Below are 13,826 nucleotides of genomic sequence, written 5' to 3'. Positions count from 1 at the left end.
ATGTAGAAAATAGTCAGGCCTTTCATTTCTTCTCCTGAAGTGCATGAGCATACACTTCCCAACACCGTATTCCATTTGCCACTTCTTTGTCCATTCTCCTAATCTAAGTCCTTCTGTAGCTTCTCTATTTCCTCAAGACCACCTGCTCCTCCACCTATCTTCATATCTACAAACTTTGCAACAAAACCATCAATTTCATCATCCAACTCATTGGCATATAACACAAGAATCGATCCCAACACAGACCCATGCAGAACACTACTAGTCACTAGCAGCCAACTAGAAAAGGCTCCCTTTATTCCCACTCTTTACCTCCTGCCAATCAGCCACTGCTTTATCCTTCCTGTAATACCATAGGCTCGTAGCTTGTTAAGCAGCCTCATGTGTGGCACCTTGACAAAGGCCTTCTGAAAATCCTAGCACACAACATCAACCAATTCTCCTTTGTTTGCCCTGCTTGTTACTTCTTCAAAGAATTCCAACAGATTTGTCAGGCAAGATTTTCCCTTGAGGAAACCATGCTGACTACAGCCTATTTTATCATGTGCTTCCGAGTACCCTGGGACCTCACCTTAATAATTGATTCCAACATCTTTGCAACCACTGAGGTCAGACTAACTGGCCTATAGTTTCCATTTGTCTGCCTCTCTCCATTCTTGAAGAGTGGAGTGACATTTGCAATTTTCCAGTCTTCCAGAACCATTCCAAAATCTAGTGATTCTTGAAAGATCAATATTAATATCTCCACTATCACTTCAGCCACCTCATTCAGAACCCTGGGGTATACACCATCTGGTCCAGGTGACTTACCTACCTTCAGATCTTTCCGTTTCCCAAGAACCTTCTCTCTAGTAAGAGTAACTTCACACACTTCATGACCCCTGACACCTGGAACTTCCCCATACTGCCAGTGTTTTCCAAGGTGAAGACTGATGCAAAATACTTACTCAGTTCATAAGCCATTTCTTTGTTGTGCAGCACAGTTTTCCAGTGGTTCAACATCCACTCTCACCTCTCTTTGACATTATGTATCTGAAGAAACTTTTGGAATCCTCTTTAATATTACCGGTGGACTGTCCAATATGGGTTTCTTTAGATTAGATTAGATTTACTTTATTGTCATTGTGCCACGTACAAAGCCAATGAAATGCAGTTAGCATCTGACCAGAAATGCAAAGAATTGTGTTATTTACAAAATAACTGCAAATAAAAAGTAAGTGCTACAGCACACAGATATAAAAGTACTGAGACAGTACAATATGGGTGCAATACTGCTTCGTGCTGTGATGTGAGGTTCAGCAGGGTCACAGCCTCAGGGAAGAAGCTCTTCCTGTGCCATCTGGTGTGGGAGCAGAGGCTCCTGTCGCGCCTACCGGATGGGAGGAGAGTAAAAAGTCCATGGTTAGGGTGAGATGCATCCTTAATAATGCTTTTCACCCTGCCCAAGCAGCATTTATGGTAGATGTTCTCAATGGTGGGCAATTGGGTGCCGATAATCCGCTGGGCAGTTTTCACCACACGCTGGAGTGCTTTGCGGTCCAATACGAGACAATTGCCATACCACACTGAGATGCAGTTGGTGAGTATGCTCTCAATGGTACAGCGGTAAAAATCTGTCATTATCCTGGGACAGAGGTGGGCTTTCCTGATGCTCTGCAGGAAATAAAGGCGCTGTTGTGCCTTTTTGACCAGGATGGAGGAGTTCAAGGACTAGGTGAGATCCTTGGAAATGTGGACACCAAGGAATTTGAAGCTTGATACAGCTTGCTCCACTACAGCTCCGTTGATGTAGATGGGGACGTGAGTGTGGCTCCTAGCATGCCTGAAGTCCACAATGATCAATGATTCTGGGTGTTAAGGGCCAGGTTGTTGTCGGCACACCACATGGCCAGGTGCTGGACCTCATCCCTGTAGGCTGTCTCATCATCACCTCTGATCAGGTCAACCACCGTGGTGTCGTCTGCAAACTTGATTATGGAGTTAGAACCAAGTACAGGAACGCAGTCATAGGTGAAAAGGGAGTACAGAAGAGAGCTCAGCACACAGCCTTGAGGCACGCCAATGTTCAGGGTGAGAGTTTTGGGCAGGTTGTCTAACTTAACTGATTGGGGTCTGTTAGTCAGAAAGTCCAAGGTCCAATTGCAGGGGGATGAGCTGATACCAAGCTGGCAAAGTTTGGTGATCAGCTTGGAGGGGATCACAGTATTGAATGCCGAACTAAAGTCAATGAACAGCATTCTGACGTAAGAGTTGGGGCTGTCCAAGTGGGTCAGGGCAGAGTGAAGTGCCATGGAGATGGTGTTCTCTGTTGACCTGTTGGTGTGATAGGCAAATTGATGGGGATCCAGGGTAGTGGGCAAACAGGATTTCAGATATGATAGAACCAGTCTCTCAAAGCACTTTGCGATGATGGGAGTGAGTGCAACTGGGCGGAGGTCATTCAGGCCCGTGGCAGTGGAATGCTTCGGCACTGGCATGATGGTGACGATCTTGAAGCTTGTGGGGACAACTGCATGGGCCAGGGACAGATTTAGAAGCTGTCAATAAATTTTCTATTATTTCTCTTCTCGAATCCTCATTTCCTTTATCTTTTAGTAAACTAACTGAAAATTTGGTAGTTAAACATAATTTGAGGATCTGTGTACAATTTAGGAAATTCTTTGGTCTATTGAGATTTTCTTTGTCTAGTCCCATTTGTTCTACTTTTTTAAACCTTCAATGACCGATTCAGTTTTTAAAGAATGGGATAGATTGGGTATTAAATGCTTCCAGGATTTGTTTGTGGAGGAAGTCGTCTTTCTTTTGAGCAAATGTCAGCTAAATATAGGTTACCCAAAACTCACTTTTTTTGTTATTTACAAATTAGAGACTTTCTACGTTCTCAATTATATACATTTCCTTTAAGTTCCGATAAGGACTTATTACATGTAATTTTTAATCTGAAACCTTTTTATAATGGTTCAATATCCAATATTTATGGTATGTTGCTAGGAATGAGAAATGTTCCTATAGACAAAATTAAAAATCTTTAAGAACAAGATTTACAGACTTCAATCTCTGAGGAAATTTGGAATGAAATTTGTTAATTGGTGAACACTTCATCGTTATGTGCCTGTCATTCCCTCTTACAATTTAAAGTGGTTCATAGGACTCACATGTCTAAAGATAAGCTGTCTCGTTTTTATTCGGATACATCTCCTTTCTGTGATAGATGTAATAATGGAGAAGCTTTCTTTTTTTTAAATCTTTATTGAGTAAGTATACAAAAAAGGTAAGCCATATAAACATTAATACAATGTTAAAGTATAATAAAATTCCAAAAGATATCAATACCAAAAAGAAAATACTACAAACAATGTAATTTAAACATAAGAAACCAAGATAACATAATAGTATACTAAATTTTATATATATCAATGGAAAAAAAAAGAAAAAAAAAAAAACCCCCAAAAAAAACCCACCGTGCAGCTAACTAAAAGCAAGGCAAAGCAATGGGCTAACTTGAAACCAAACAGAGTTAAACTTAAAATCACGTCCTCAATCCCGACCTCCATTAAAAACAGTGAAAAAAAAACAAGAAGGGTAAATATTACATTAAATGAAAATATCGAATAAAAGGTCCCCAAATCTGTTCAAATTTAAATGAAGAATCATAAAGGTTACTTCTAATTTTCTCCAAATTCAAACATAAAATCGTCTGAGAAAACCAAAAAAAGGTAGTTGGAGCATTAAGCTCTTTCCAATGTTGTAAAATACATCTTTTCGCCATTAAAGTAAGAAATGCAATCATTCTACGGGCTGAAGGGGAAAGATTACTAGAAATTTTAGGTAGTCCAAAGATAGCAGTAATAGGGTGAGGAGAGATATCTATATTTAATACCTTAGAAATAATATTGAAAATATCTCTCCAAAAAGTTTCCAAAGTAGGGCAAGACCAAAACATATGAGTTAAAGAGGCTATCTGCCCCGAACATCTATCACAGAAAGGATTAATATGCGAGTAAAAACGCGCTAACTTATCTTTGGACATATGTGCTCTCTGAACCACTTTAAATTGAATTAGGGAATGTTTAGCACAAATAGAGGAAGTATTAACTAATTGTAAAATCTGCCCCCAATCATCCACAGAAATGGTAAGCCCCAATTCCTGTTCCCAATCTACCCTAATCTTATCAAATGGAGCTTTCCTAAGTTTCATAATAATATTATAAATCATAGCCGATGCACCTTTCTGACATGGATTAAGGTTAATTATCGAATCTAAAATATATGTAGGAGGAAGCATTGGAAAGGAAGAAAGTATAGTACTTAGGAAATTTCTAACTTGTAAATATCTAAAAAAATGTATTCTTGATAAGTTATATTTATTAGATAATTGTTCAAAAGACATAAGGGAACCATCTAAAAATAAATCCAAAAACCGTAAAATACCCTTAGTCTTCCAAGTTTGAAAAGCGCGATCCGTAAAAGAGGGAGGAAAAAATATGTTACCTAAAATAGGAATCGCTAACCCGAATTGATTAAGATCAAAAAATTTTCTGAATTGAAACCAAATGCGCAAAGCATATTTAACTATCGGGTTAGAGACCTGCTTAAGACGTTTCGAATCAAAAGGGAGAGAGGAGCCTAAAATAGAACCAAGTGTATAACCCTGAACAGATTGTAATTCCAATGCTACCCATTTAGGAATAGATAGTACGTCCTGGTCAAGTAACCAAAATTTCATATGTCGAATATTAATAGCCCAATAATAGAATCTAAAGTTAGGTAATGCTAAACCTCCATCTCTCTTAGCTTTCTGTAAATGTATTTTACCCAGTCTCGGATTCTTATTCTGCCAAATAAATGAAGAAATTTTAGAGTCAACTTTATCAAAAAAAGATTTTGGAACGAAAATTGGTAATGCCTGAAACACATATAAAAATTTTGGCAAAAAAAACATCTTAACTGCATTAATACGACCAATCAAAGTTAAATATAAGGGAAACCATTTAGATGAAAGTTGAGTAATATGGTCTATTAATGGTAAAAAGTTAGTCTTAAATAAATCTTTGTATTTACAAGTAATTTTAATCCCAAGATATGAAAAGTAATTATTAATCAATTTAAATGGAAATTTATAATATAAGGGAAGATGTTTATTAATCGGAAAAAGTTCACTCTTACTAAGATTTAATTTATAACCTGAGAAAAGACCAAATTGTGCTAATAACTCTAAAACAGCAGGAATGGATCTCTCAGGATTAGAAATATATAAAAGTAAATCATCAGCATAGAGTGATAATTTATGGGACTTTAATCCCCGAGTTATCCCAGTAATATTTGAAGATTCTCGAATAGCAATTGCAAGAGGTTCTAATGCAATATCAAATAATAGGGGACTAAGAGGACAGCCTTGTCGAGTACCACGAAAGAGAGGAAAAAAAGGTGAGTTTAAAGAGTTAGTACGAACCGAGGCTACAGGGGAGTGATATAACAGTTTAATCCAGGATATAAATTTCAAGCTAAAATTGAACATTTCAAGCACCTTAAATAAATAAGGCCATTCTACTCTATCAAAAGCTTTCTCGGCATCTAAAGAAATAACACACTCAGGAACATTTTGTGAGGGAGTATAAACGATATTTAACAATGTACGAATATTATAAAAAGAGTAACGACCTTTAATAAAACCCGTTTGGTCTTCCGAAATAATAGAAGGAAGTACTTTTTCTAGTCTATTTGCTAATAACTTAGAAAAAACTTTAGAATCAACATTTAATAAAGATATTGGTCTATAAGATGCACATTGAGCAGGGTCTTTATCCTTCTTTAGTATTAGAGAAATTGATGCTCTATTAAAAGATTCCGGAAGTTTACCAAGTTTCAAAGAAGCCTCAAAAACCCTACAGAGCCAAGGAATCAATAAAGAAGCAAAACATTTATAAAATTCAACGGTAAACCCATCAGGGCCAGGAGCTTTCCCCAGATTCATAGAAAAAATAACATTCTTAATCTCATCCATTGTAATGGAAGTATCTAATAAAGAAGACATATCCTGTGAAATCTGAGGGAAGTCTAACTTATCTAAAAAATCATTCATATATTTAGAATCTCGAGGAGACTCTGATTGATATAAAGAAGAATAAAAATCACAAAAGGTTTGATTAATCCCCACATGATCCAGTATCAATCGATCATTTTGGTTATAAATCTGATTGATTTGAGATTTAACATAATTAGATTTCAATTGATTAGCCAGCAGCTTGCCAATTTTGTCACTGTGAACATAAAAGTCACTTCTTGTTTTCTTTAATTGGTTTACAATCGAGGACGAGAGTAGTAAACTGTGTTCCATTTGAAGTTCAGTTCTTTGTTTGTATAACTCCTCAGAAGGAGCCATAACATATTTCTTATCAATTTCTTTAATCTTGTCCACAATTGCCATCTCCTCCTGCTTCTGTTTCTTCCTCAAAGCAACAGAATACGAAATAATCTGACCCCGAATATAGGCTTTAAAAGTGTCCCAAAGAGTGTTAACCGAAATATCTTCTGTATGGTTAATTGTAAAAAAAAGCTCAATCTGTTCATTCATAAAATTAACAAAGTCCGAGTCCTGAAGCAACAGCGAATTAAAACGCCATTGTCTATTATTTGGTATATTGGCCATAATTTTAATAGAAAGCTTAAGTGGAGCATGATCCGAAATGGTTATAGAATCATAATCACATTTAATCACTGAAGGAATAAGACGAGAATCAATGAAAAAATAATCAATTCTTGAATAGGAATGATGAACATGTGAAAAGAAGGAAAAATCTTTTTCCTGAGGATGCAGAAAACGCCAAATGTCCGTCGACCCAGAATCAGAAAGGAAAAAATTAATCAGATTTGCAGATTTATTAGGTAAAGTCTGTAAAGGAGCCGAACGGTCCAAAGCTGGAGACAAACAGGTATTAAGATCTCCGCCCCAGATCAATGAAAACTCGTTCAAATTCGGAAACTGATCAAACAATGATTTATAAAATTCCGGACAATCCATATTAGGAGCATAAACATTAACCAAAACTACTTTTTTATTAAATAGTAAACCACTAACCAATAAAAATCTACCATTCGGATCAGAGATAATATCCTGTTGTATAAAAGTAACTGAGGAATCTATAAAAATAGAGACGCCTCGAATCTTAGCATTGGAGTTCGAATGAAATTGTTGTCCCTTCCAGAATTTGAAAAAACGTAGTCTGTCTCCCCTCCGTACATGGGTCTCTTGTAAAAATAAAATTTGTGCTTTAAGTCTCCGGAACACTTTAAAAACTTTTTTCCTTTTAATAGGATGATTAAGACCATTAGTATTCCAGGAGACAAAATTAATAATAGACTCCATAAATCCTAAAGTCAACCCACAACAAGGAGGATTGACGATAGGCGCGACCCACAAACCCGGAGAGGAAACAGAACATACAAAAGATACCGGGAAAAAGGACGCAACCAGTACTTCAATAATGTATATAGCCCAAAGAGAAACAAACTAAAACGTGAAGCCCCTCCCACCACCCCCCCCCCGCCCCAAGACCCCAAGGCAAAATCTAAAGCAGACCCGCCAGAAAGAAGCAAGCGCTAAAACTACCCCCATGACTTCCGGTATACGCTCCCTAAAAAAAAAGGTATAAATATGAAAAGGATCAGCTAATTGTAAAACAGTAAAAAAAGTAAAAAAAAAGGTAGCTCAATTAAAATACACACAGAACAGAACAAAAGCCGGAAAATATATATTAAAAAAAAACCACAATAAACCTCAAACCCATGAATAGACACAGCAACAAGAAAAAATAAGATTATTGACATAAAGTGGTTATAAAAAGCAAAACAGAATAAAATTTTAAAAAACTACAAAATTTAAGGCCACACAGGAAATACGTAAGATGACAAAAGGGAAGTAACCACCCAGAATCCCCTGGGAAAAGAAAGAAATGACGCAGTTAAAAAGAAAGTTTAGCAACCATATTAAGAAATCAAAAGTAAACTTTTCTGCCCAGATAGGGCATGAAAAAGTTAAAACCAACCAATTCACAGCCTCCGATCAACGGAGATAATTAAAAAAAAAGGCAATTAAGATGTTGAAGATGAAAGTTGATCCAGATAACTCTGGGCATCCGATGGAGAATCAAAAAAACGAAGGGCTCCATCTGACATGCGAATCCTTAGACGTGCAGGGTACAGCAGCGCTGGTCTTAAGTCCATCTTATAGAATTCCGACATCACGGATCTGTAACGAACCCGTTGGTCCCAGATTGGTTTACTGAAATCTTCCACGAATCGGAACTTAAGATCCGAAAAATCAATGAAACCTTTAGATCGAGCGAATCGAAACAGTCTCTCCTTGTCTTGAAAATAATGAAAACGTAAAATAACATGCCTAGGTCTATCTGACCTAGACGAGTATGATGGGATTCTGTGAACACGATCCAGAAGCGGTGGTTGGTCAGGAAATACAGTAGGGAATGCATCTTTTAAAAGTTGAGAAAAATATTTCATGGGGTTGTTGGATTCCACAGCTTCCCTCACCCCGATCATTCGTAAATTCTGCCGTCGCATTCTAGATTCCAAGTCAGAGTTTTTAAAAGTCAAAAAGTCAAGTTTCTTCTTCATTACATTAATTGTTTCTTCGATTTTCCCCATCTTAAGCTCACTTTGTTGCGCGAATTTTTGAAGATCAGATATAGCCGACTGATGTTCCGCAATAAATGTTTGCATCTTATCAATTGAATCGGCAATTTTCTGGAGATTAGTTGAGATTTCCGTATGAATTAGGTCTTTAACAGAGCCTGCAATTTCCGTACGAATCATCTCCCTAACAGAGGTTGAAATTTCCCTCTGAATTAACTCCGATATCGCTTTCAAAGTCACCGGTGATTCAGTCGGGGGGAAATCCGTAGCTTTCGGTTTAACCGGAGGTTTACCATCCTTGCCGTTTTTCCCGTTCTTAGACATAGCAGATCTAAGTATCATCCAATTGTCGGAGAATTCAGTTTAATTCAAAGTATTGTAAGAATTGATGCCTTAATGGTTAATTAAAGTATAGCTGACCATAGAGAAAAAAAACTCAGAGGTAATGGAGCGAGTCAAGAACGCGACTTCACTCCATGAGCGCTACCGGAAGTCCCCCGAAGCTTTATTAATTCACATGTTTTGGACATGTCCGAGCCTAGAAAGATACTGGAAGGAAGTATTTCAAACTTTCTCGGTACCTTGGCCGCATTATTTGGTATTGTTGGAGGAAAAGACTTTATTTTGGAGACTCCTGATTTACATATTTTGGCTTTTATTTCTCTTATAGCTAGGAGGGTGCTCTTGCTGAAATGGAAGGATGCTGCTCCGTCTACTCAAGCTCAATGGTTACGCGATGTTATGTCATGCTTAAATTCAGAGAAGATCCGTTGTTCAGTTTTTGAATCTAGCCAAGACTTTTATACATTGTGGGGACCATTTTTTAAAAATATTACCAGCTAGCTTACTTTCATATTATTCATTTACGGATGAATAGCAATTAAACTTGAATTGAATTGAAGAAAATGCTTCTTCTATTATACGACTCTCCAAAACACCGAATTATGTATTACAAAAGCAGTGTGGCCGAGAAAGCACACACACGGATTCACTCAGATTCATTGAGTTAAACATGACAGTAACAGGTCCATAGTGACCAAGTTGCTTATCTGAGCTAGTCCCATTTGCCTGTGTTTGATCTTTACCCCTCTAAACATTTCCTATTCAGGTAACTGTCCAAATTCCTTCTAAATGTCATAATTGTACTCATTTTTACCACTTGCGCAGGTTCTACTATTTATCCTCCCATTGATGCTTGCTGAACTCCTCCAGCATCTCGTGCTTATCAATTACAAATATGAATAGCATATTTTACATTATCTTTAAATAACATACGTTATAAACTACTTATGTGACAAAATAAACAAAAAGGCACATAACCACATAAGTACAAGCTGAGGGAAATACAAACGGGGGTAAAGTTATGTCTCAATCCTCAAGAGTTCTATCATTTACTTTGCAAATCTTGCTCGATTTGTCTTAATGACTTCCCGCCTGCAAGTGTCCATTACAATCAAGCCACCTATTATCCTCCCCACCCCACAAATTTGGGTATTTGATCCTCCACAATATTCCCCGTGGGATATTGAAACTGGAGGTGTGTGTGTGTGTGTTAGTTGCGAGCTCTACATCAACCAGTCACTGGATCGAACTCGGGAACCTCTGTTCTCGAGCCCGGCGCTGATCTCGCTGCGCCACTAGCCGACCACATTGCCCACAGCGACGGTATTGCACCTCCAAAGCGTCAGGGGGCGCTCGCAACAGAAGGAGCGCCGTGGCCGCGGGTTTTAACACCGCCCCCGCGCGGTCGCGGTCGCGGTCGCGGTCTCGGCCTCCCCCCACCCCCCCGCGACCCAACCCCCATCGCTACCTTCCCCCACCCCACCCTCACTTAAACACAGGCCTCCGCTTTACCTGCTCGCTTCGCGCCCTCCATTTCTCCTATTCCAAGCGGGCTGTCCGCGAACGCCCTCTTCCGCTCCCGCGATTTCGTTGAAAACATAAAGGACGAGGATGAAGGCGAAGGCCAAACACAGCAGCACGGCCCGCAGGTAGCGCCGCATGCCGTTCACCGCTGCGCCTGCTGGCTCGACGTTTGCAATCAAGCTAGAACACTCGCACCGTTGGAAAGGTGCCACAAGCTCTTTTTTTCATCTCTGGCAAAAACTTTTTATTAAAGGAAAGGTTATATGGCAACCCCGCCCACATTCTTCCCCTCGGAACTTTTCCTTCCGTCAGTCACGATGATGCTGTCAGGCGCGTCCAATCGTTGCCGACTTTATTGGCGTCTTCTCCGTGGAGGAGCCGCGGCAGACTGGTTGCCTAGCAACAGGACTGCTTCAGCGCGCGCTCTTTGGCTCGACCAATGCAGTTCCGAAAGAAATTGAAGCAATGCTATAAAATGTCAAAATTACAGTGCAGCGTTATTGACCTGAAAAGTTATCTCTCCACAAGTGCTGTCTGCAATGCTGAGTATTTGCAACATTTTCTATTGTTTTCGTTACATTCAAAAAAACTCCGCATTTATTATAGTATATTTTATAAAGGGCTTTGCTATGTAAAAGATAGGAGGAAGTTTCACTTATGAATTAGCTCCAAATGACTTGGGCACAATGACAGTCAGGTCCCTTTGCTTGCTTCCCATATCCTCATGCTATTCAGCAATGAAACAGGCTGTTTGGCCCATCTAGCCAATGTTAGCCAATGTTAACCAAGATGCTCATCTAAGCTAGTCCTAGTTGCCAACATTTGAGTTAGTAAATTTGCTGATGACACAAAGGTTGGGGGTGTTGTGGATAGTGTGGAGGCTGTCAGAGGTTACAGCGGGACATTGACAGGATGCAAAACTGGGCTGAGAAGTGTCAGATGGAGTTCAGCCCAGATAAGTGTAAGATATTTGGTAGGTTAAATATGATGCAGAATATAGCATTAATGCTAAATGTGGAGGATCAGAGGGATCTTGGGGTCCGAGTCCATAGGGCACTCAAAGCAGCTAAGCAGGTTGACTCTGTGGTTAAGAAGGCATACGGTGCATTGGCCTTCATCAACCGTGGGATTGAGTTTAAGAGCCGAGAGGTAATGTTGCAGCTATATAGGACCCTGGTCAGACCCCACTTGGAGTAATATGCTCAATTCTGGTCGCCTCACTACAGGAAGGATGTGGAAACCATAGAAAGGGTGCGGGGGAGACCTACAAAGATGTTGCCTGGATTGGGGAGCATGCCTTATGAGAATAGGTTGAGTGAACTTGGCCTTTTCTCCTTGGAGCAATGGAGGATGAGAGGTGACCTGATAGAGGTGTACAAGATAATGAGAGGCATTGATCGTGTAGATAGTCAGAGGTTTTTTCCCAGGGCTGAAATGGCTAGCATGAGAGGGCATAGTTTTAAGCTGCTTGGAGGCAGGTACAGAGGAGATGTCAGGAATAAGTGTTTTATGCAGAGAGTGGTGAGTGCGTGGAATGGGCTGCCGGCGGCAGTGGTGGAGGCAGATACGATAGGGTCTTTTAAGAGACTCCCAGATGGTACATAGAGCTTAGAAAAATACAGGGCTATGGGTAAGCCTTGGTAGTTCTAAGGTAAGGACATGTTCGGCACAGCTTTGTGGGCTAAAGTGCCTGTATTGTGCTGTAGGTTTTCTATGTTTCTGCATTTGACCTGTAATATTCTAAACCTTTTCTGTCCATCTTAGTTTTTTTTTCTTTTTATCTACATTTCCACCTGTTTTAAATCTCATCATTAAAAAAAAATGCACAGCATTTCTGTTTTTCTACTTGGGTTGCAACCTCACATTTTTCCAGAAATTATTCCATCTACCGTAGTTCACAGTCAAAAACATTTATTAAAGGAAATAGAAGCTTGTCTGTATCCCCTCAGATCCTGATCGCTATGGTAGAATTCTGGTTGTCCAATACACTCAGGATTGGACGAGCATACATGTTCCCTAGACCATCAAATATCATTTTAATGAATACTCCAATGCACTTTTAATTCATTTTTGTTTGGATGCTGAACTGTTGTGTAATTGGTGAAGGAGATAAAGGTAAAGTGCTCCTCCACCTTCCCTTTCTTCCATGGTGTCTTATCCTCTCCTATCAGATTACCCCTTCTCCAGCCTTTTATCTCTTCATCAATTGACTTCCCAGCTCTTTACTTCACCCCTCCCCCACTTCTGATTTCACCTATCATCTACCATCTTCCTCCCCTCCTCCCCACTTCTTACTCTGACTCCTCATCCTTTTTTTCCAGTCCTAATGAAGGGTCTCGGCCCAAAATGTCGACTGTTTACTCCTCAATAGAGGCTGCCTGGCCTGCTCAGTTCCTCCAGCATTTGGTGTGCGTTGTAATGTTTTGCATATGTTGTCACAGCCAAAAACACAATAAACATGTCAAGGGCAGAAGTGAAAATTTTTAAGGTAATGAACACTAACATACTGTAAGTGTGAGTAAACTGAATGAGCTGATGGCATAAGCATGTAGGGTGTTTTTATTTTAAGTGCACCAAGGACTGTTGGAATATTGGAGCCCTTGAAGTGAGATTTTAATTCATAATCTCCACAAGAATACCACCCATTTCACAACTATAGACAATACACATAAATTAAATCTTCAGTAACTGTTATATTTTGTCATAAAACATATTTGCCAGTCAGTGATATTGCAATTTTATTTAATCAGAAATATTGCCTCAAAGCAACTCATAACTGAATGAAGTGTACCATGTTCCCCTTGAGCGTTCATTTACTAGAAAGCTACAGATAATTTTTGTAAAGATTTTTTATTTTGTTTGAGCAATTTTTATAGTAATCTACTTCAGACAGATTTTATAAACACATTTAAGTAAATCTAATCTTATGGTAATTTTGTGTTCATTTTTTAATGCAAAAAAAAGGGGTTGCTGCAATGAAACTGATAATCCCTGAACAAATATAATTGAAAAAGAGAACACCACCATCCTACGCTTTCTTTCCCCTCTATCTGGGTTGCTGTAAAGGAGGCCAAGGCAAGACAATTGAAATATGTAAAGTTATGAGAAGCCTTGGTAATGTATGTATATAGGGGGAATCTGTTTCCCTTAGTTGGGGGTTGGGGGGGGTAAAAAGGGGCCTTAATTTAACATTCAAGATCTAGAAAGAAAATGAGCACAAAAAAATTACCAAGAGTTTGGTAGAGATCTGGATGAAAGGATGGTAGATGCAGATACCCATGCCACGTTTAAAAAGTGCCTGACTATGACTT

The 13,826-nt window shown here is 39.1% G+C and overlaps 1 protein-coding gene across 2 annotated transcripts in view; it reads right to left on the bottom strand.

Annotated features, from left to right (window-relative positions):
* LOC134351695 (glucoside xylosyltransferase 1-like) overlaps nt 1–10,843 on the bottom strand; it is a 63,671-nt gene extending 52,828 nt beyond the window's left edge. For both annotated transcript variants that reach the window (XM_063058209.1, XM_063058210.1), the window contains exon 1: nt 10,504–10,843. In XM_063058209.1, the coding sequence (XP_062914279.1) occupies nt 10,504–10,652 (149 nt within the window). In that variant the 5' untranslated portion in view covers nt 10,653–10,843. The remainder of the gene's footprint in view (nt 1–10,503) is intronic.
* Between the last annotated feature and the right edge of the window lie 2,983 nt (nt 10,844–13,826).

Source organism: Mobula hypostoma, chromosome 9 (assembly GCF_963921235.1).
Source record: "Mobula hypostoma chromosome 9, sMobHyp1.1, whole genome shotgun sequence".
NCBI lineage: Eukaryota > Metazoa > Chordata > Chondrichthyes > Myliobatiformes > Myliobatidae > Mobula > Mobula hypostoma.
This window is presented reverse-complemented; position numbering and strand designations above follow the sequence as displayed.